Raw genomic sequence first — 23,647 nt, 5'->3', positions numbered from 1 at the left:
TCTGTGGAGAGAAGGTGAAGGAGTGAGGCGGGTGGAGAGGGGGGTGTGCAGGGGTTAGAGGAAAAGAGAGAGAGATGTTTAGAGAGGAGCGATAGAAGAAAGTTAATTAGAGAGTGTGTTTATATCAGCAAGAGCAGGAAATAAAAAAAAAATAGTTTTAAATATAGGAGAAAACTAACGTAATAATGATGGAATTAAGTGCAAACACCATTAATACATATTACATGTCCTGTATATATAGTTATATCTGCCTCCACGTGAAGGAATTAAAGCAGCAGTGTCTCGCCATGAAATCATCTATGAGATCATTCAGGGAACACCCCCCCCCCCCCCTTTTGAGGATGAAACACGTGGAGACTTTGGGACTTCCCATTACAAATCTGTCTATGGTCAAGTGAGTCATAGTTGTATTTGTGACAACTAGTAATTATTCGTATGAATGTGCGTTTCTTTGCCTGCATTTCAACTCGGACACACAAACTGTTAGACCTGACAGAACGACAGAGCTGAGACATGTAGAGCAACTATAGAAGAATATTATGTCATACTGTGTATATTACTAGTTAGTGAGGAGATAAAGATTAGTTTGCAAGCTGAACTTTGACTTGACTTTGTGCACATGTTTTACTTCTTTTCCATAAATCACTGAGTCAACCATTTACTTACTTACGTATCAATTATAAACTTCATCTGGGGTTAATAAAAATTACTAGGTTGTAAATAAACAGTCAGTGTACAGGCATTATTTTAAGCTTAATATTTACTCTGATCTCTCCTTCATACCTTCTCTCCTCCAGTTTGAAACCAAGGCAGGTAAAACAGCAGGAGCCTTGTCCTCCACTGATGCACTGGATCCTCCAGACCTGAAGGTGGCATTAAAGAGGGAGCGTGAAGAACACCAGCACCTCCTCGCTGAGTCGTATGCTGCTGTGATGGATCTAACTAAACAGGTAGTGACTGCGTAAGACTGGGCTGAAAGAAAAAACTTTTTACTTTTACTTTGTTATTTGCAGTTTATAACCACATAGTAAATAAATTATAAATACAGACGGTGTCTTGTCGTTTACTTGTGCATGATTGTGGATTTAACTCACAGAACTGCTTGTTCTACATCCATGTCTTCTTTCTCTGATGTTGCCCTTCTCGTCTCGTCTCTCCCCTGTGAATGACCCGTGGACCAATCAGCTTCAGATCGGAGAGAGAAACTGGGGCAGAGAGAAGCTGGAGCTGCTGGAGAGGTTCAGTCAGGAGAGAGCTCAGTGGGAGCAGAAGCTGAGAGAGGCCACATCACAACAGGCAAAGGTATCACGGGTTGTGGGGGTTTAATAGAGTGTATGTGTGTGTGTGTGTGTGTAGAGAGTGCGAGAAAGTGAGAAATGTCAACGATTAATACGTGATAAGGAGCAGGTGTATCGAAAATGAGAGGGCGAGGGTGTACAGTATGTGTGAGTTAAGGAGGACGCTGGAGGTGCATCAAGTCAGTAGATCAAATGCATCTTTTCCAACTGTGGCCTATCTTTGTTATCAAATTTAGTTATTATTCATTTATCAAATGTACCCTCATCTCAGCCTCCTTCTGTTATATGCACAAATTCTAGCTTTAAATTGCATCGGCCTAATGGGAACTTATATGTATATGCACAACTGCTCAACTGTCATGTAATTAAAACTTCATTGACTCGACATTGGTAAAGTAAAAAAAAAAAAGAGCCAAAATTCCACATTTTAATTTGTGTTTTAGTCTTAACATAATTAACCACCAAGGAGTTATTGCTCTGGTGTTATTGCCTTACTGTGGTCAAGCAGCAGTTTATTGTTAAGCTGAGCTTACTGGGAAAACATGGCCAGTCAGATCTGATGATTTACACCAGGGCTGTCGGTGCCAAGCTGCTGCAGCATGTCAAGGAGGGAGGTGGAGGGATTGCATCAGTGTTTAAGTGGTCATTAGTTAGGGCTGTTTCCACAAACACACACACACACACAGTTGGTTAGGTCAGTGTTTCCTCCACATCTGTGGCTTCTGTACATGCTTCCCTTGAGGTTTTCAGTCACTGTTTTTCACCCTTTTTTCCAGTTATTTCCAGGTTTCTCCTCCATCCACCTTCCCATCCTTTATTATGTCTGGTTAATGTGATGCCGTCACACACACTAGTTTGATATTTTTTTAATGACTCCTTCTTAGTCTTCCTGTGTCATACTCTGTGTTTAAAACTCTTCTGACATTTGATTATAGTGCCCCATCAGGCCAGGCCATTATGATTGTCCCATCTGTACGGTTTTATTTATATCAAGTTAAAGGTTTAGAATATTTTCCATGAGTAAACAAATTCTAGCACAAATAAAAAAACGTAGCATATGTTCACTGTCAGTAAACACATTCATGCACATTCTGGTCTGCAGTTCGCAGAGGTGCAGGTGAAAGTCCTTCAGTGTATCTGCATAACCAAACACAGCACCTGCAGATGTTCCCTTCCCTTCTACCACTTTCTCAATCTGTCTCTTTCCTCTCAGAGGAAATGGCTCCAGAGTGTGAGATCAACGCCTCAAGTGTGAAACACACTGACTCAGCATCACTGTCTGTGTCTGTCTGTGTGTGTCTGCATGCCACAGACACATTGCACCAAACTCTCCACCTTCTGTAGAGGAAATTGATTTGAAATTGAAATATTGAAACTGAATTTAAGGACGGAGTGTGTCTACAGATCGTGTTGTTTCCTTTTTACTGACAGTCTCTGTTTTCTTTGTCCCCACAGTTGAAGTCATCCAGTGGTGAGTCCTCCGCAGATGCAGTCATGACAAATGGAACAGGATCACCAAGGTAAAAAAGGAAACAAAAACCATCGTCTTAGAGTGCTTAGTTTGAAATGTGTCAGTGATATGTGAAGAAATGTCCTCGATAAACTAAAGAGTCTGTTTGAATTTAGGTTTGAGCATTGTTTTTTTATTTGGAACAACTTCTTTTCTTTTCTCTCATCCAATCTTCTCTTTTCTTTATGATAAGGACCAAATCCACATCTGAGCTGAACGACACCAAGGTCAACGAAACGGCCGAACAGGAGAAAATCCAGTTTGGAGTCCCACCTCTTTTCATCCACCCAGAACTGGGTGACGTCACCAGGAAAAACTGGACCTACCTGACTAATGAGGTTAATAACTTGATGTTTTTAGATTTACTGGTTTAAATTATTCTTATATATCGTTCTTGAAATGACAACAGAGGGATTATTATTATTATTATTAAAATGTGTAATAACTTCATAATGGTTTCTCCTTTCCTAGACCCCAGAGGTAGGGGACATCTGCAAAACCTGGGATGGTCCCAGTGGCTCTTGCAACATTATGACATCAGAGTTGGATCTTGAGTCTGTTCAGAGGAGCTACACTGCTCCAGACCGCACAGGAATCCGGATCTACTACAGCCCTCCTGCCATTCGGCGCATGGAGCACCAGAGAAGGAATCAGGAGACCAAGGAGCCACAGGTCCAGAATGGAGGTGCTTCCCTGGGACTGAGTGGCTGCGACACAGTCGTAGCTACAGTGGAAACACTGGAGCTTCAACAACAACAACAACCCTTGTCGTCCTTTTCATCTTCATACGAACAGTGGCTGAGCTCCCTGTCCAAGCAGCACAGGGAGCTGCTGGAGAGCAGGAGTGGCTGCGTCGGGAGTTCGATCCCCAGTGCTGTCAACAACGGCATTGGTAGCTCGGCTAACAGTGTGGTTGATGGGATGACGTCCCCCTCGGCCTTCCATAGCCTTGAGATTGGGGAGATTTCGGCCAACTTAAGTGATGACATGAAGGAAATGACTAACTGCGTCCGCCAGGCCATACGCTCTTCATCTCTGGAGAGGAAGGAACCAGGAAGTCAGGTAGTTTGTTTTGGGGTCTGAAAAGAGATACTGTTATCGTGTCATCTCCTTCCTGTAACGCCAAACCTACTGTCACATTCATCTTTTCCACACAGGTGGTCGGTGTGTCCAACAGGTCCACACAGACCTCTGCCCAATACGTCAGCATCGGGCTTCAAACCGACACTGTTCCCAGCAGCAGGGGGGCGGCATTACACTCAAAGGCCTGGTCTCCTCGTCCAACTCCGACGACCACCTCATCATTAGCGTCAGCCCGAACCCGGCAGATATCGACATCGTTGGATAAAGTGCACAGCCGCATCGAAAGGCCGTGTTGTTCACCCAAGTATGGATCACCGAAACTGCAGCGCAGAGTGTCCTCTGGTAATTAGAGCTTCTCGTTGCATTTGACCCAGCTTAGCCCAGCTTGGTGTTCATCATCACATTAGACAGGAGTGGTCATAATGTATTGGCGCAGTGTCATAAACCAACTGAGCTGTTTTTTGGTTTTGTTTTTTTAGGTTCCACATCCAGACTAGATGGGACTTCCTCCACCAAGGATCGCAGTCTGTGGAGCCTCCAGCAGAGACCCCTGGGTGGAGGCGGAGGCTCAGCCTGGGCTCGCTCCACCACCACCCGAGACAGCCCTGTCCTCAGCGGCCTCACAGACGGCCTGTCCAGCCTCTTCAGTGTGGTGGATAACTCTGGAAGCACTGAGTCACTGTGGAGGGGTGACGGAGGTAAAATACTGATCAAACTGTTGTTTACACATTGAAAATAAGACTTTTCATGGACAATATTGTGACATGTAAATGGGAAAGGCACAGGGTCCTGATATTATGCATGACGGCTCACTGCTGTGCAACTTGCAGTGACACGCAAAGTCTCTACTCTAAGGTCACAGTGCAAGTATGTCTCAAGGATTCAATTATTCCCTCAACCACAGTTGAAATCATTGTAACACCCACATACGATCCCTGTTTACCTGTAGGAGCCAGCCAAGGTGCCAGTCCAGCACGGCAGCCTCCTGCTGCAGGGAAACCATCTGGGGCAGCGGTCTGTGGATCAGATCCTGGCTCTCAGCGGTATGGAGGCCTTGTCCAGGAGTTCTTCAGGAATGTCTGCAGCAGCCGTGGTCAGGGAGGAGTCCCGTTGCCCGTGGAGAGAGCCCAGAGAGATTCCCTGGGCAGCCTCAGAGGTGTGGGTGTCGTGGGGGTCTTTGGTGGCTTAGATGAGCCCAAGCCAGAGTGTGTGCCAGCTGGAGTGCTGGCTGGTTTGGGTGGAAGCAACGACAATGTGACCAGGATTGTTAATAAGAGGTTAATTAGACAGACAGCCGGAGAGGAGATGGTCAGCATCATGGGAGGAGGGAAGGAAACAGAGGTGAGACCTTCAGAGGTGCTTTTTAAATCTTACATTTTAAAATGACCATGACAGTGGTTTGGCTTTAAACCACTGTCTGGACACGTTGTTCATCGTCATTGATATTTGGGTTGTAGTGTTTGTGTGTGTCCTTGCTTCAATTGAGGTTCAAACATCTGGTATAAGAACTGTGATCATATAGAAATGGAACTGTCCACAGGAGGAGAAATCTGCATGGCATGACATCGTAAAATATAGTATACCTCCATCTTTCCATTTTCCAGGATGTTTTCTGCGACTGCACTGCCCAGTCTTCATGCTTCACTCGGCCGTCGAGAGCAGCCACCCGTCATTCACTCGGTCAGTGCAAGCACCACCTGCAAGAGACTCCAGCGGCGACTGAAGAGAAGGGGGACACCTGCAATGAGTGACGAAACCTCTGCTACCACACACAAACACACACATCAGTACTGATTGTTCACGCACTACAACACCACTGCCATGAAAACACACTTTTGCACGTCACCAAAGGCACAAACCTACAGCCTACCACACAGGTCCACTGCCCAACATAACACACACTGCTAGCACAACTCACAGATCGCCCCGCCAGCCAACTGCCACGTGCACATAACAATACATGTACACGCAGAACACACCCGATATTACACTTTTCATGGACAGTACCATTCTGATGCCGGGGACAGAGAGAACTGAAACTTCAACCCAGCAACAGATCTAACCACCACACAAGTACCAGCAGGACAGATACAAACATAATCTCACACAGTTAAACAAAAAGAAAGTCTAACAAGTGAAAATATGATGTCAGGACTGGACCTACTAAACCCTTTCCCCCAGATTTACACCATAGGTACTACAAATGGTCATTGTGCCACCTTGCTGTTAGAACAACAGTCATAGTTTGGATATTCATTTAAAAATACAGGCATCTCTTTGGGAGCTCTGTCACAACAGGAACTCTGCGATCATCGATATCAGACATAATCTGATGAAGATCTCCGGTGATTCTCCTCAGAGATGATTTCTCTCTGAACTGTTTCACACATGCAATTCTGCAGTTTTAATTGATTAGCACACCAACATTCCAGTGAGCGTCTCCAACGTGGATAAAAAAAATGCCACATTTGATTCAGTTAAAGTCTCACAAAAAGAAGAACTCAGACTGTTTGACTACGTATCCCAGCATGACCAGATGTGGATTGGATTAATGGATGTTTGGACTTGCTCGCTCTGTAAATGAGACCATAAAACAGGTCTCAGTGTGGACCTCCTACCATTCTTGTTTATTAGCTAAATCTAAACAATAAAGACCATGCAGGCTTGTGTAGATATTACCAAGTCTACTCTGCTACTAGAAGGACTTTAGCCACAAAAACAGGTTCGTTTTGTGGCTTGTAGCCGTGTCTTAAACCTTATTGACATAAGATAATCTCCAGACTTTTAAATTCTGATTTACATCATTAAGAAATGATGATATTGTCATCAACTTTATTAGTGCATCCCTATCCTCTATTAGTCATGAGATCTGATATGAACAAACTCCAAATTCATGAACCATAAATCCAGATTTCCTCTTAAATTGTGTTGTGGGGGAATCGGTTTCACTTTTTATTAGAGAAAAAAAATCATACTTATTTTCCCACTGCTGTACATTTATAATTTTAATTCTCAGCTTTCTGGTGTACCACTACAGTACTTCATTCTTAGGTTTAAGTAATACTTCTCTTTTACTTCCTAATTTCTCGCCGCTCTGCTCTCACGTACACCTCTCCTCGTTTCAGTGCCCGATATCATAGCTACTGTACAAACTCTCTACACTTATGAAAATGTAGCATTACATTGAAATCTTGGTAAACAGCGAGCTAGGAGCTGTGACTGATTGCAGTCAGAGGAGTGAAAGCACTGAAAGTTTTTAAGAAAATATTTCAAATAATTAAATTTTAACTATATTTTCAAAATTTAGTAAAACTTTGTTTTACTAAATTTATTTTCTTTTTTTATTATTTTTTACCCAAGTGTCTGTCTTTTCCTGTTAAAATATCTCCAAGTAGGATGTATGCACACTCATGGGAAATACTGTATCTGGACAAAAGATGCAAAAGACTGAAGAACATGTTACATGACTTAAAAGTGAAATGAAAAAAAGTACTACTAACTGAAAACAATCATATTTGGAAGTGTTTTTATTACATTTTATTACATTTTCTGTCCTCCTATCCATGTGTGTGCCATGTTATTCTCTTTCTAATCAATCAACTGATATTCAAAGTGCCTGTCCGATCACCTATTAGTCAGCTCACACCAAAACTGGATGGAAAAAAAAAACACATGAAACCCTGCAGGCCTTTTTTTTAAATGCCTAAGATTGTTTTTATGCACATAGAGGTCAGGCTGTACAAAAGCTACAATGAAGTACTGTACCACAGTGGAAGGATGACAAATGGTTTACAGGTATAGTAAGATATATTCACTTTTTATATAAGGGTTATTGTATTTCTGGAAAGTAAATTATTTTTGTTTAGTTTTGTTAATTTTTGATGGATATTTTTGCTGATATATATTAGCCTGTTGTTTTAGTTCCTTCTATTTAGTTATCATGGTGCTACTTAGTGTAAAGTCTGCTGTGGGCTCACTGCCTTTAACAAGGCACCTACACATCTCCTTCACTGTTATTGTATGAGAACAGTTGAGCATTTTACAGCCTCCTCGCTCCATTTAATGACTCAGCAGATTAAACTAGGGCATTACAGTAACAGTGCGCGTATTTAAATAACACACTGAGGAAAACCCACAGTCTAAATGCTGCTGTCTGTCTCCACCGTAGCCCTCACTGCTGGTACAAAACCATCGGCATGAAACCAGTCGCTGCTTCAGAAGCAGTGCGACTGATTGCTACAGGAATAGGCCGTCTGGTTTCTGACCACAATCATACAACAGGTAGTTTCAGCCAAGAAATCCAATTGGCTTATAACCACAGATGTCCCAAAAACTAAACATCTATTCCTTTCTACATTCCATTTTATTTCTATGCTTTAAAGATTTTTACACATGTATTGTTCATTAAATGACAACAGAAAAGAGGAAATGGCAAAGAATTCACTTCCAAGGATACAAAGACACAAACCAACTGTCTTTAACTGAGTTTCTCATTGATTGTTTCATAGCAGCAGCAGTCAGTGAAAAAACATTTTTAAAAACTGATAGAAAGTTTGGGACCACAACAATATAATACACTACTCACGTTGATATTGGTTAAATATACCGGGACCTGGTTACCAGGTTTGCCTTTATACCACACAGCTACTTATTTATGCTACAGTTAAAAATAATTCCTGTAATTATTCCCTTACAGTAAGTATCTGGTCAGAAGTTCTGGTGCATAATATCAAACTTCAGCACAACCGCCAGTCTAAGATAACACGCTGCTAAAATGCCTCAGGCACACAAAAAAAAAAAATTTGCCAAACAAATAATCCATATCAGACATCCACATGTCCTGTAGCCAAGAAGGTAAAGAAACCCAGACTGGTAATGACAAATATCCCATATTATATACCATAATACTGGCCACTAATGCTAGCTCATTATGTTAATGCCCAAATTGCAGTACATGCTGCATCTTAACATGACAGGAACACCTAACAAGCTAGCCAGTTATTATCTGCACTGAAAACAACTCAGAGTGGTTTTTCCATTTTCCAAAACCGTTTAAAAACAGCCTCATAGGTTGATGCATTGTGCAAAACTCACTGTGTTCCTACAGGAGTCCTGTCTGCAGTGACCACAGTCCAATAATGACTCAGTCGTCCCACAGTCTCCCCCACTACACACCAGGAAGCAAAGTCTGAAACCACACAAAAGAATCTGAATCACAACCCAATATTAGATTGTGGAAAAATATGACATCTACAAGGTAAAAGCACAAACGTGACACAAACCAACTTTATACTCAGTAGAATCCCCAATACTGTAGACTTTGGCTTCATTTACTAATCACTTAATGTACTTTAATCACTCAGTTTTATTACAAATAAAATTTAATTTAGGTATTTTCAAACGTTCCTGATGTTGCTCAACTCACTGACATAGATAAAACAAAATAGAAACTTAACCAGATTCTGTTCTACCTCATACACTTCACCGTAGACACACGTACTCATCTCTGGCGCAATTCTGATTAATCCGCTGAACATATTAGAAGCCTGTACAATATAATGGGGCTTTAGTCCTCGTGTCATTTAGTCTCACTGTCAATGAGAAAGTCACTTTAGTGCCTTTCCTCAACTACGATGTCTTGGTTTAATTAGAACTTTCTTCTGCAAATATTTGGCTACAGCTATACTGTATGACCATGCCAACTTCCACGTTACTTCGACGTGGAATTACAACTGAAGGTCTTAAGTTGTTGTTTTGTCGTAGGTGTATTTATGTTTACATTAAAATGCAATGGTTGCTATTCTACACAGATTCTGACAGACTGGGATCTCTGTGTAAAGAGTACAGCGTGTAAAGCGACTAAGTCAAGCTTCACTTTTGTGTGACCAGACCAACAGATGGGTAAAAATTCCAACCAAGGCTGTGGTCAAATGGTTTTTCTGATATTACTGAGTCCAGCACAAGCCTGTATTTCATAGTGATATGATACACATGTTCAGGCTCTGGATAAAACTGCCACTGTTTTTCTGCTACAGTACATTCATGTCATAAGTAAGTAAAAATAAGTAAAAATCGATTTGGACACTTAAAATAAAAGTTGATCTATATTGCTTAAAACAACACTAATTTATTTTCTTATCTTTTCCACTATATTTGATTTTTATTACTGGAAATATATCTCACATCTACTGGTATTTTCTGCAACCTGAACCTATTTTCTATTAAAAAAAAAAAAAAAATCTAAAATGGCGCAGTCAGTTTAAGACTCAAATCTCTTTCCGTCTCTGATGTCATTGGTCAGTTCTGTCTCCGCCTCTCCACCTGCCTGTCAGGTGTCACCTTTGCTCCTCCCCCTCAGGTTCTAAGTACTAGGCAGTGCAGCCAACGACAGAACAGTTTTACAGGTCGCACACATTATCACCAGCCAATGGCAGATGATTCCTACAGGTTGCATGGCAGAAAGCATCAGTCTCATAGTTCCCTGTGTGTCTGTACGCCTGTCAGAACAGTAACATGAATATTTCCAGCCTTTTTAAATGTGTTTCCATGACATTTGTATAATTATTACATCTGGAAAAATGTACATGATTTCTTAGCTGTTCATAAAGTTAGCTAAACTATAAGAGACTGCCTGTATATTCGCTTTATATAACCTGCTCGTGTTTTTAACTTAACTCTTGAATAAAAAAGGAGAATGCAATGACAGCAAAATATGAGTACGCGCAAAGGAAATTTGTCCCGTTGAAACTTGAAAAGAGCAAAAAGTGTGTACTCCCTCTGTCCTTTTGTTTCTTTGAGAAAAGCTGAATGTCGACAGCTGATCTGAAACCAGGTCACTGCGGAAGTATGTAGCTCTCTCCCTTTACAGTCCACACTTGAGCATTTCCTCTGTACATAGGAACATTTTAAACATGACGAAAAAACTGCAGCAAATGTTAAAGAGGTGAAACGATCCGATAGAATCCAAACAAATTTGATTTTTCTTTTTCTGACCGATGTAGCTTGTAAATCGAGATATTATAACTGCCTCCTGTTTGTCATAGAATTCACAAATAAATGTTTGTTGGAATTTAACATGCTTCATTTCTCATTGTTGTACATTTAATTCTCAAAGTAGCGACCGTCCTCTTCTGCTTTTACTAAGCTTAGTCTGACTTTTAAGAGAAGTAATGAGAATAAAAGGAGATCGAAATAAAGTTAAGACGATACAGAAAGAAAGGTTAAGCACCACCACTCTTTTAAGGTAATGTTAGGTTACATTTCTGAAACTGAAACTGTTATATCAAGGTTAAGGAAGGATTGTTGTGGTACTTCAAAGAAACCCAACCTTGACTGTAGGAGAAAACTGCATCCTACACACTATGATTTTAGGTGGTTTCAGTGACTATTTTAATTTGTTACTATTAGTTACTACAACTACAGTCATGTTGAATTCTGGCTCCCAGAGACTGTATGTTAATAGTAACATATTAAAACGCCTCGGCTGTGAAACTGCTTATCATCTCTGGGAACGCAGAAGAGCTTAGAAAGGAGTCCTCACCCATTCGGTGGAGTGGACAGATGGTGTTTTGCTGAGATCCAGCATTTGCTCCATACTCAATATGAAAGCTAGAATTGTACATACAGAGTAATTAGGCAGCAGTAAACTGTATGTTCCCTGTAAAGCAGCCAAAAAGGCAGACTCAACAAAATCAGTACTCGATTACCATTTTTTCTGTGAAGATCGAGTCATTTTATCCTTTTGTTTGTCTTTGATCCCCATATGGCTCTGAGTGGCAACAAATAGTGGTGTGCTTTGCAAACCTGGATGCAGTAGGTAGAAGGCAAACAAGAAATAAAGTGAAAGGAAAGAGAAGTGAGGAAAAAGGCCAGCGAGAATAAAGAACGTTTATTAAAATAACTCCATAGAAGAGAAAGACGAAAACAAACAAATGTCTTCAACACTGAGGGTTTGACCCCTCGGGCGGTATCTGTGGTTTGTTACAACAAACACAGAGAGAAGGGAGGGGACGTGGTCCCTGAGCCTGCCGGCAGCTTTACAGGTGATAACAAAGGAATAAAAATGAATGGAAGAACAGAAGAAAGAGTGTTTCCCTGAGGGAAGTCAACAATCTACAGCCAAGCTACTGTAGCAGCCCTGTGAGGTTGTGCTTTATGTTACACCACCATCGAAACTGGAGTGTTTTGGTTGCAGCTTCTGTGGTGCTGATCAAAGAAGCCAAAATCTGGCCCGGTTGAGTAAATCACGTTATTGAATTCATCGAGTTCAACACAATGCTTTTTAGTTTTTGCTGTTTCCTTACAAACTATGTCTGCACCGGACAATGGCTTTTAAAATTAAACCAAAACCTTGAGAGCAAACTGTCTCAAATAATTTTGACTTGTCTTCTGATTCAATGCTCAGTGTGCTGCTAGTTTATACTGGCTCAATTCAAAACTAGGTCTATTATGACACAGTTATAAGGTTATTGGCTATTTTAAACAGTTATCCAACTATAACTGTCTTTTAAGAAGCTTTTAATGAGCATAAACCTCCTACAGTACTTCAACGTGTCTTTGAGGATGAAAACAAGCTGAAGAGGGCAACAGACAGGAAGCAATGCAACTATTTCCTGTTTTGACTCAATTGACAAGTCAGAGAACGAATGGTAAAGCTGAGCAGTTTGAGTTTCGAGAGGACTAGTTTGTCCTGAGATTTTAGATTTTTCCTTTTTTTCCATCTAAACAAATGTAATAATTTGATTTATGACCCCTTACATTTAGACACAATACACAAGCTGTTAATTGTTTTCAAAGTTTGGTCCTGTAGCCAATAAATCACTGTTACTCTAATTGTAATTATGCATCATGTTTCTCTGTCAGTATCTGTGGATGTCAAGGTTTTGATCACAGTATCGTTAACTGCAGTTCACTCTCTGATCCGTAGCTTTAAAATTAACTTTCAGGAAACTCTACTCATCAGTGCACATCATTTTAAGTGTAGACTTCCTTGTGAAAATTACTGTTTCAGTAAATCCCATAGATTTTCTTCAGTAGATCGTTTTACTGAAGTCAAATCCCTCCACAGGGGTCAAACTAAGGTATAGATGAGACTCTATGGCTGTTTGATTCGACCCTTAAATCAACCAACTCAGGATGTGAGATTACAGGACGTGTTACATGTTACGTAAACACTTTTCTTAACTTCTACTTGTTTTATCTTTTCTAGACTTCTTACCACCCAATCCTGCTTAAATTTCATTCGCCAGCTGAAGTGATTATTTCGCCAGGAAGAATTAATGGATCTAAATCCCACAGTAAAGTTGGAGTCAAACTAACGAATGGATTTAATTGAAGTCTGAGAGCTCAGGGTGTCATGTTAACTGCAGTGTCAGACTCAGGGGACAGTGAGGTTAAAGATACAGATCTGTGCTCAGTCTAAACCTAACTAAAACAGGCCAGAATTAGAAGAAGCTTGAGGAGCTCTTATCTCAAAGCTGCCACTTAAGATCCAGCAGTATTCTCCTGTGTCCGCCCAGTTATCAATGTGAATGGATTGCTGGTGGATAAGAGGCAAAAGGAGCAAAATGAGAGGCATCCTTCACTCCAATAGTCTGTTTTTTAAATTTCAGAAAGCTTTGAGTAGCTGTGATAAGTTGTAATTAGAGTCTTATGGTTATTATTCCAGTATTTCTGTTGTTACCTGTGTTTTGCACCCAGTTGTGAAGCGTCTGTATTTTGTATTGTATACAACAGACCGGCTATTCGATCAGCAGTTGCCATCTCCTTGTGAAATTTTGTTGACTTGCCACAAATGTGTCATGGATTCATGTCATGAAAGGCACCGTGTGGTATTTCACATGCTGAATTTCAATGGAATTGAAACCACAGCCATCCAGCACAAACCCATACCGTGCCTGTTGGGTTTTCAACAGCACTCAGTTTCACAAAGCCGAAAACACAAAGACAGGTACAAATACAGGATACAGTCACTGAGGCTCCACTAATTAAAACTGAGCACAAGGAGAGGAACTTTTCACGAGACTAAATGTCCAAACAACATACAAACACACCATCTCTCTCACACAACTCTAATGTCGGCCAAGAAGTTTAGCGAGGGCCAAATCTACCCTGAGAGGAAGGTAGGAACTTCCTTTTAACAAAACACTCACTGAAAATGTGAAGGCATTATTACCTCAAATAAAAACACAACCACATAAGAAAAAACAGTAGAAGCCCAGGATTCCTGCAGCAATTAGGAGAACACGTCTCATGTCAACTTCTCAGCAGCAGGCACACAGATTGTCAACTATTAGATATGAAAATACACTGGTTCAATACAGAAGAGTAAGAGAGTGCAAGAACATAGGAAATGGCCGATGCCTATGCTTCACTCAATAGACACACACAAATACAAGTCACACGCACCTGCCAAAATTTCTATTCTTGCACAGAAGCTACGAAGTGTACAGAAGTGTTTTTGCCATCCACCTGTTTTTGTTTGCAGTTTAAATTTTTGCGTGAAGAATCAGCACTTTTATATTAACGGTACTGCAAAAGTTTTTATTGCAGCATCACTATTTCACTCTAGTATCAGTGCAGAATGACACCAATAGTTTATTATTATTATTATTGAGTACTGTTTTTTCCTTTCTATTAAAGAAATACATTTGCTAAATGTACCTAGAGATGCTTCAGAAAGCTTTTCTAATATCTTATTGTGTAGGCTTAAAGTTGACCTAATGTTGACCTGGCCCTTTGTCCAACAATACAATGACCCTGAGAAAATACCCCTGCGTAATAATAATGCACACAGCACAGTGTCGTTAAGTTAACCAGAAACACTAAAAGGACTTTTACACATTTAAAAAATCTATAATCAGATTTGTCAAAACCAAAATCAACCATTCTGTGTAAGAAGTAGTTTAATTACATTTTTACTTTAAGCACTTTGGTGTCCTGGGTGCTAATACTACTGTGTGTACTTTCAATTCTGTATGCAAACTTCTTTTAAAATATTTCTGCACTGCACATTGTTGATATTTTTACCTATTGCAGTACTTCTACAATACAAAACCGCTTTTGAGTCTCTACAGGGTCTCAGTCAGGATTTGGTAAGTCTGAAGATTCCTTTCAATGTTTGTTCTGATGGAACTTGATGGATTACAAATCACGTAATGCTATTTTAGTAAATAGCAATAATCAGTTCTAGGTAACTGTATTGTTTATTATATATATATATCTATTTCACACCTGAGGGGACGGTGCCCTCTTGTGGTCAAAGGACAAAACGGCATGGCCTAAGATGTTATTAGGGAGAGTTTCAAATAACAGGATCCCTTTGAAATTATATCACAGAACCATTTTCTCACCTCATGATGACTTCTGGGATCTATCTCTCTCAGAGACACCGTGCTGCTTCATTAATGGGGCTTTCAAACAGTAATATTTGCTCATTTTAAGGGTTAAAAACGGATGAAACCTGTTTTTCAGCTTTCGCTGCTACACCTGCTGCCTGTCAACACATTCGGCATAAAACAGAGACACTGGAAACACGTCTGACACGTGTTTCCAATCGAGACCTCACTGAACACTTCCCATCACTTAAAGAATCAAATGTTGCACAATGTATGTAAAGACACTTTCTCTGGGCATCAATCTGAGACAGGGATTGGTAACTAGATACTGATAATAACTTGTATTGATTGATTTCTAAAACATCAACCTTTATCTTGCTGACTTGCTGAGAACCAAAATAACTCAGGAACTGAGTTCAATCGAACTGACATTGGAGTTAGGTTTGTGTTTGATGGCAACAGCTAGAATTTCCTAAATGAGGGCTCTGATGTGTTATTACCAGCCAAAGATGCTTCCAAACATCCTTTTAGAGACACCAGTGATTTACCAACGATCTCTGACTATTCAGCTGGGCTTTGACTTTATGACCTTAGTCTCTTCAGAGTTTCAGGATCCAGACCTGACTTCCTGGTTTGTGATGGGACTATTTAGCTTCATTCTCCACTCTTTCACATGGACTTCACTGTCTCAGATAAATGACTTGTATGATGATTCTGGACTAAAGCCTATTTGTTTGACTGTTGATTTTGGATTTGAATTGTCCTCGATTGTGTATGTTTGTAGACTAGAAGACGATTGTGGTGGATGTACAGTATATATCATATCTACAGCACCACGTGGCAGATACCGTCTCTCTGGGCGATGATGGAGCAGCGTCCACGTTCACACCTAGATACTTAAGAGGAAACCTGTTCAATCTGCATGATGGATTATCAGTAACCAGTAGGTGATAATTCACTGGAAAACCAACAGTAATTTCATATGTCTTTTTTTGAATTGTCTTTCTATGCAGGATTATATCCAATACCTGGCTTAAAAATACCAGTTAATAACTAGTATACTAGTGTATAATTTAAAGAAGTGAACTTGCACCATCGTTGGGTGCTCCTGAATAAGTAACAATATGAGTTGAGGATTTCTGATTAACTTGAACTGTCTGAAATGTTTGTTAAAAGCACACAGCATTAAATGAGGACTTAAAATTCATTCAATTTGAATTATCATCTTTACATTAACCTCTTAAGACCCGAGCTCTAATTTGATATGCATTTTTTATTTCTCTTTGCTATTTGGGCTTATTGGAACCTGATAAGTATAAATACGAACAGTTTCAGGAAGACATCATATGCCTACAACAACAAATTATAACACATTCAAAACATTTTGCATTAAAAACTAGCAATGCCCTTTTCTTTACACACCTATTTGTGAAAGGCTGTGTAACAGCTGTGATCAGCTTGCACGCACAAGAACCCAAAATCTGATGTACACACATGGTTAAAACTGTAAAGTTAAATGGAAACGGTCAAGTAAAGGTACCTCAGCACTGTACACTGAGTAAGTGCCTTCACAGTTCTGCACTTCGCTTAAGTACTAAATGTGATGCTTGAGTTGACCTTGTTTTTTTAGGGTGTTTTCCACATGAGGAATTACTTTATTTTTTAAGCTTTGTAAATGTTACTCATGACTTCTCCTTGTTCCTTTGACCTTGTTCGGTCTGTGTTCGATCACGCTGATAAACATTGAGCGTAACGGAAGAAACAAAGTCAGTGAAAGAAGCCTGTTACTGCCAATCCTGTAAATAAACTATGCTGATTTATATCTCTGTTTATAAAGTTGGGATTTTGGATAAATGAGAAGAGTGAAGCTTGCAGCTCAGCAATTCATTATGAATTATTAAAGTTCTGTCCTGTGTGGCCTGTAGGCAGACAGAGGATGGTGTCAGCGATTATACTTCAGATATAGGAGCTCACAGGTGATGAGGTGTGGAGCTTCACCCAATATGAACACCTGTACTTAATGTGAGAAGGTTCCAAATTAAACAAAATTGTCATAAGTAAGCAGCCAAAGTAGTTTGTTCAAGTGGGTAACAGTGCTGTCACGATTTCAGCTTTACCGGTAGAGCAGGTAGTCAGTGCTGGCCTGTTGTTGACAATCCGTATGATCTCCTAACATTTGATAGCAAAAATGTATTAATGTCACAATAAGAATTATAGGAAAAAGTTATGCAGCAGCCAACAGCTTGACGGGAAACTTGAGAGACAGCACATTGAGAGGACTGTGCAACAGATTGAGAATAAAATAACAGGAATTACTTGAAAATCCAAAAGTTTCCCGGATTCTTTTGTGTTATTTCACATTAATCCTGAAGATCTAATCAATTCAAGTGACTTAAATTCATGGTGAACACACCAAACTGATTTCAGACTCTTTTATTTTGTTCATATAGTGTTATAGTGATCTCGGTTCAATAATACTGATGCCCTGTGGCTTTTCTTTATAGCAATATTTACTCACTATGAGTCTCACTGTACTAAACCGTAATGTCTGAAAAATTGTCTTAAGTAAATACCCAAGGTGGGGGTTTGTTCAGAGGATGTGTCAGCCACCAAAATCCGTTAAGTGTCTGATTCATCAGTTCATGCCGTGGGAATAAAATTGTTATTAGACAAAGCCACACCTCATGATTTTAAACCCAGTGCCAACATGCAGCGCAACAGTAAGAAGCAGTGTCCTGTGTTTAGAAGTGTGGCAGAAAGTAAAAGTGTACTCTTACATTAATAAATGCCAATCTGTTACTAGTATTAAATTATAAATTATATTATATACATTTTAACAAAGGGAGGTAAACCCACTTGGTGGTTTTAATGTTGTGGTGAATAGGGGACACCATGATCATGCTGATCAGTGGAAATATTATATGTACAGATTTTACTATTACATTAAAATATGCATTAAAATCACTGGGATCATTTTTTAACAGCACAAAGACTTTGAGTGTTCATGTGAACACCTGACTGTTGTTTTGAAGGACACTTGAAAATGAACTTGCCCTTTAACTGCTCATATTAGTGCTAAGAAATAAAACACTTCTCAGAACTTCACATGTTGCTGCCTTAAAGGTCGAGTGTGTTTTATTAATATTGTTCAAAGAGTACTCTGTCTTTCCTCAGGTCTGTTTCAACAAATAGTTCAGAATTCATTATAATAATTAAACAATGTACACGATAAAACAGAAGCCAGAACAAGACATGTTCCAAGTTCCTGAGGCAAAGCAGCCACACAGAGGGTATATAAAGACCGGGCTTCCTTTTCCAAAACATCCAGCTGCTGCAAGTGCAACCTCATCTGATCATCGTAGCGAGGTGAGCTTCGATTTCCAGCCCTTCATCATAACTCACCCTCACATTTAGACTTCATGATGCATTTGCTTCTCTACAATTTTACACAGATGGCATCAAGCCTGTATTTCGTTGTCCTCCTCTGTTTGACTGGCGGACTGTGGACTGGAGCAAATGTAGGTATTATAAACAGTATTTTACATATTTTTAACTTTATCAGTAAATGTAAATGAAAATGTGTTATTGTCAGTAACTTATATTGTCATTTGTGCGTGTGTTCACAGGCACAGGGAAAAGATCAGTCAGGTTGGTATCTCCTGGAGTTGAAGTTTCTAAATACAGTAAACCTCAGAGTTACTGATGAGGACTGAAACTTTTAAAATGATTGCTGCGTCTTCTCTTTGTTTGATACTTTCTGTATGATAAGTTCTGTAAACACAGAACTGACTGTGTTGAAAGACATAATACTTTATTTTTTATTTTTTTAGCTGTAGTATTGGGCTGCCATTATAATAAAGCTCACCTAATGTCTAATGTACTCTACTTTATGTATCGATAACAGGTACATGTTGCAAAAAATATATATATATATCTGAAGCTAACCTGCGGCTAATCCACTGTTTAATCCTAACAAACCTACACTGACATAGATCAAGAACAAACAATATGACAAGGTTACCTTTGGTAAATAGGAAACCTTTGGCTAACTCAGACTGCTGAGACTTTAACTCCAACACGAGGAGCAACTAATTTTTTCTTCTGTCATTCTTATGCCAAGTAAATCCTGACGAGGACGGCGACTGCTGTGTGAGCTGCCCTCCTGGGTGGACTCAGTTTGAAAACAACTGTTATATCTTCTACTTCAGTGCAAAGGACTGGGCTGATGCAGAGGTGCAGTTTGGAATTCATTCACTTATACCTGCCACACTGACACGTTCACGACATGCTTTAAAAAAGGGCTTCCTCTTCAAACAATCCTTCAGAAGAATTCCTTGGCTTCACAATTTGTCTCCTTCACTAGGTCGCCTGCATCGCTGTTGGTGGGAATCTGGCTCCAGTCCACAACAAAGAGCAGTTAACCTTCATTGAAGAAATGATCAAGAGGTCGACTGGCTCAGAGGTACCAAGTTGGCTTGGAGGCCATGATGCAGTTAAGGTGAGGTTTTAAAAAATCCCATTAACCCTCACAGCAATGCAGTGGTGGTAAAATATGTGTTTGATTGAACCAAACTCATTTTCTTTCAGGAGGGTGTGTGGCTGTGGAGTGATGGCTCCAAGTTTGATTACAAGTTCTGGTCAGCAGGGGAGCCCAGTAACGGAGGAGGAGCAGAAAATTGTATGGTGAATGCCTTTAGTGGTAAGTAGTAATCATGTGATTTGTATAAATATATATATACATATATATAAATATCCAATCAAACCTTAAAGTGACAACTCTTTTTTTTTTATATTGACTAAAAAACAATCCACTGGTAATGAGAGTTTGACATTTTGAATTCCAGGTAAGGCCAACGACCTAAATTGTCAGAACAAGAAGTCTTATGTTTGTGGGAAGAGCCTGTATTGATCCCAGCCATGATCCCAGCCGACGATGTCACTGCTGGAAGATCAACAAGTCAACAAGTCTGGTTTCTCTCATTTATTAATCAATAAACAGTCTCGTGATCAGCAAAGCGTCTCGTCCTTCTTCTTATTTACAAGTGCACCAATATAACACAGTGGTACAATTCAAATATATGTAGTGCAATAGATAAAAAGGTAAACTGAAAATAAACAAATCTTAATTTAACATCCCCTCTGGACTGCTTGCCAGATTAATTTCTTCTATGTGCTTTTGTCTTGCTCAACAATGTAATTCACTGTTTTTAAAGGGCAAAAGTAAATTTAGCTTTTGAAATTTCTGTATTTTATAAACGTATACAAGTGTAGCATACATTAGTATAAAATGTTAAAATGTGGGACTTTTCTTGTAAGTTATTAAATTAATTTGTTGGCTTGTTCCTTTATTGAAGAGTAAAGTGCTAAAACAAAGAGGAATGGATCACAATGTACTTCACATGGGATTCAAACGTGGTCTTTAACTTAATTGGTACTATAGATGGGAGTACTCTCTCCCTCACTTATGCAACATTTTTTTAGTCTTAAATAATCATTAGGATGAGAATATAAGTTAGTTATAAGTATAGTTACTCTGAAGTTGAGCTTCTACAGCAATATTTAAACATAGTGAATGTGGTGCTGATTATACAAACAGCATGTTCCAAAATAAACAATAAGGTTTCAAATAATTTGATACTTATATACTTACTTTAAATTATTCTGGCCATAGCTAGTTAGTTAAATAAAGCTCACAGCCTGTGGCTTTCTTTCTACAGCAATATTTACTCATGATGAGTTTCTCACTAGTCTCAACCAGGATGTTTGTAGGAAGTTATATTAAACAACAAACAGATGTTGTCTCAGCTAAATACCCAAAGGGTTGTGTTCAAAGTATTTGTCAGCCAGATTATTTTTTGTGTATTCGACCTTGTGTTACCAAAAGCCTTCATCAGTTTCATCAGTGATAGAAATTATGCTTTTATTAGAGAAGTCTTCATCACCTCATCATTTACATGTAGCAATATTCGATGCAAAAGCAAGAAGCAGCGAGCCCCGTTTACATGTTTCCTAGAAATAACACGTCTATACAATTAAACTGGCTTCACACATGCATCTTTGCTGTGATCCTAATCATACTACATGAACTATGATGTCTATTGACTTAATGAGAAAATGATGTTGACTATTTACAGAAATGGCCAGTTGCAAATACGTTGACTGAACATATAAATAAATTAGTTATGTGTGAAATAAATAATAAAATATGAAGTAAATATTTGATCCAATCATGCAGTTTTGTGACTATGGCTTTATTGAACTTTTTATGGCTGTGTTTAATCAGTCACAGCTCCTGGTTGTATCTCATCAACTATTAGATGGACTGCTGTGAAAATCTATTGTGATTCATGGTCTGAATCAAAATTATTACTAGAGAACAAATTAATAAAAGAACACATAATATGCAGTAAAAGTCCCGCTTCTAATTGTCATTATTTACAAAATATTTTTTATTGGTAGGTCACAATTACAAGATAATGATTTTTCTTTGTACAATGTGCTTTTATCTGGTCACTAATTAATGATCAGTATTTAGAACTTAGCTTGTGTTTGTTTTAACATAATTTAAAGAGTATTTTGTTTTTCTTTAAGTCAAAGTCAACATATAGGTCAGGATTCATTATAATAAATAAACAAGATCCTAAAATAAGTTCCTGAGGCAAAGGACTCAGAATATATAAAGACGGCGTTTCTCTTTCCAACCTTAGTGCAACCTCACCTCATCAACCCAGCAAGGTAAGCGCCCAATTCTTACTGAACCTTTTTCTGGCAGCAGGAGTTGATTTAAAGTTCTTCTTTGTTACATAAATGTTTTTGATGTGAAAATGTTTTTTGTCTTTTCTCATTATGATACATTTCCTTCCTACACACACACACACACACACACACACAGATGGCATCAGCTCTGTGTTTCGTCGTGCTCCTCTGTTTGACCTGCGGACTGTGGACTGGAGCAAATGTAAGTATTATACACAGCGTTTTAGAAACTGTGCTCTTTGTTTTCAGCACTGTAACACCAGCAGAAATGTCACGTTTATTAATCATGGTCTTTTTAGATGTGTTGTCAGGTCCATGTCTTTGCAATAAGGCAAAGGCAAAATGGATTAAAGGTCTAATGTTTTCTTTTCGTTCACAGGCTCAAGCTAAAGAACAACCAGGTTGGTATTTGCTGTGCTGCCATCAGACAACTCAACTATTTTTTGGCACTTTTCATCATCTTTGTTTCTAACAGATTTCCATTTTCCTTAAACATGCACTCAGTTAATATTAAAAAGCTGAAGGCTAAAACAATAATTATCATCTATTTTATCTGCTATAACTATGTCGTGTAGAAGAAGATTGCTGTTTGAGATGCCCTGCTGGATGGACTCAGTTTGGTGACCACTGCTATATATTCCAGTTCACTCCAAAGGACTGGGCTGACGCAGAGGTACTTTTTGTAATATCTGCTGCACTGTATTTATGTCACGTGTTTGTTAATATAAAAATCTCTGTGCCATTATTGCTCTGTCTCTCCACTGTTTTAAAACTCTCTCACTTCTGTTTCCTGAACAATCTCGGTCCCTGTTATTTTTTCCTCTTTTTCAACCTTCATTAGACCACCTGTGTGGCTATCGCTGGCAATCTGGCCGCAGTCCATACCAAAGAGCAGTACACATTCATCAAAGATATGATTAAGAGGTCGACTGGCTCAGATGTAGAAACTTGGATTGGAGGTGAAGATGCAACAAAGGTGAGAAATTTTACAATAAACAAACTGTATTCTGCACTGAATTTGGTAATCCCATCAAAAAGATGTTTTAAATTAATTTGTTAGAATAAAAACAAAAGATATTAAAAAGTCTTTGTGTGTGGTAAGAAATGTTTTTAAGTGAACTGATGCTGACATAATTTTCTTTCAGGAGGGTGTGTGGCTGTGGAGCGATGGTTCCAAATTTGATTTCAAATTGTGGCCAGCAGGAGAGCCCAACAACGCAGGCGGAGCCGAAAATTGTTTGGAGATGAACTATAACGGTACATAATGATTATCTATTGCTCTGTCAATATAGATTTTTTATAACATGAAAATTTAGATTTTAAATAATTCTTGTAATAATTGGCCTTATTTTACCTTGTGCTGAAGGTTTTTATTTATAAAAATGTATATTCCATTGATTGTTGATATTTTTCCACTATGAGCCAAAGTCCAAGAGAAAAGTGGTTTCACCTTTTTTTATATAGTTATTTTTTGGATTGTTCTAGCAGAGTAAAGGGAATATATTTAATTTATATATATTTCAGATTGATAAATATTGCAATAAATTATAATACAACATTTAAATTCTAGGTAATCCTAACGACAAGAACTGCAATGAGAAGAAATCATTCGTTTGTGGCAAGGCCCTGTGATGATCCACGAGGATGTCACATTCCTGCTGATG

General features: G+C 39.0%; 3 protein-coding genes across 4 annotated transcripts in view; all 3 read left to right on the top strand.

The window, feature by feature from the left end:
• The window catches only part of soga1 (suppressor of glucose, autophagy associated 1), a 68,107-nt gene extending 57,542 nt beyond the window's left edge, over positions 1-10,565 (top strand). For both annotated transcript variants that reach the window (XM_026366907.1, XM_026366906.1), the window contains exons 16-24: positions 798-950; positions 1,186-1,302; positions 2,754-2,818; positions 3,002-3,146; positions 3,280-3,870; positions 3,966-4,233; positions 4,371-4,589; positions 4,841-5,232; positions 5,496-10,565. In XM_026366907.1, coding sequence (XP_026222692.1) covers positions 798-950; positions 1,186-1,302; positions 2,754-2,818; positions 3,002-3,146; positions 3,280-3,870; positions 3,966-4,233; positions 4,371-4,589; positions 4,841-5,232; positions 5,496-5,642 — 2,097 coding nt within the window. In that variant the 3' untranslated portion in view covers positions 5,643-10,565. The remainder of the gene's footprint in view (positions 1-797; positions 951-1,185; positions 1,303-2,753; positions 2,819-3,001; positions 3,147-3,279; positions 3,871-3,965; positions 4,234-4,370; positions 4,590-4,840; positions 5,233-5,495) is intronic.
• Positions 10,566-18,564: 7,999 nt separating this feature from the next.
• On the top strand, positions 18,565-20,232 carry LOC113166774 (galactose-specific lectin nattectin-like). The gene is made up of 7 exons (XM_026366923.1): positions 18,565-18,593; positions 18,680-18,745; positions 18,854-18,875; positions 19,348-19,460; positions 19,591-19,725; positions 19,815-19,926; positions 20,072-20,232. The coding sequence occupies exons 2-7, from the start codon at positions 18,680-18,682 to the stop codon at positions 20,134-20,136; spliced, it is 513 nt and encodes a 170-aa protein (XP_026222708.1). The 5' UTR covers positions 18,565-18,593; the 3' UTR covers positions 20,137-20,232.
• A 1,887-nt stretch (positions 20,233-22,119) lies between these two features.
• Positions 22,120-23,248, top strand: LOC113167166 (galactose-specific lectin nattectin-like). The gene is made up of 5 exons (XM_026367580.2): positions 22,120-22,185; positions 22,363-22,384; positions 22,559-22,656; positions 22,825-22,959; positions 23,129-23,248. Exons 1-5 carry the CDS (start codon positions 22,120-22,122, stop codon positions 23,246-23,248), a joined length of 441 nt encoding a protein of 146 aa, XP_026223365.2.
• The last annotated feature ends 399 nt before the right edge of the window (positions 23,249-23,647 follow it).

This window comes from Anabas testudineus, chromosome 7 (assembly GCF_900324465.2).
Source record: "Anabas testudineus chromosome 7, fAnaTes1.2, whole genome shotgun sequence".
NCBI lineage: Eukaryota > Metazoa > Chordata > Actinopteri > Anabantiformes > Anabantidae > Anabas > Anabas testudineus.
Note: the sequence above shows the minus strand (reverse complement) of the source record. Positions and strands in the feature narration are given on the sequence as shown.

Bases quoted from the DNA above. Each gene is read 5' to 3' on its own strand.
- LOC113166774 (XM_026366923.1), top strand. From the start codon at position 18,680: ATGGCATCAAGCCTGTATTTCGTTGTCCTCCTCTGTTTGACTGGCGGA. The intron at 19,461-19,590 runs GTGCAGTTTGGA...CTCCTTCACTAG, and splicing joins AGGACTGGGCTGATGCAGAG to GTCGCCTGCATCGCTGTTGG. The intron at 19,927-20,071 runs GTAAGTAGTAAT...TTTGAATTCCAG, and splicing joins TATGGTGAATGCCTTTAGTG to GTAAGGCCAACGACCTAAAT.
- LOC113167166 (XM_026367580.2), top strand. From the start codon at position 22,120: ATGGCATCAGCTCTGTGTTTCGTCGTGCTCCTCTGTTTGACCTGCGGA. The intron at 22,186-22,362 runs GTAAGTATTATA...TTTCGTTCACAG, and splicing joins GACTGTGGACTGGAGCAAAT to GCTCAAGCTAAAGAACAACC. The intron at 22,657-22,824 runs GTACTTTTTGTA...AACCTTCATTAG, and splicing joins AGGACTGGGCTGACGCAGAG to ACCACCTGTGTGGCTATCGC.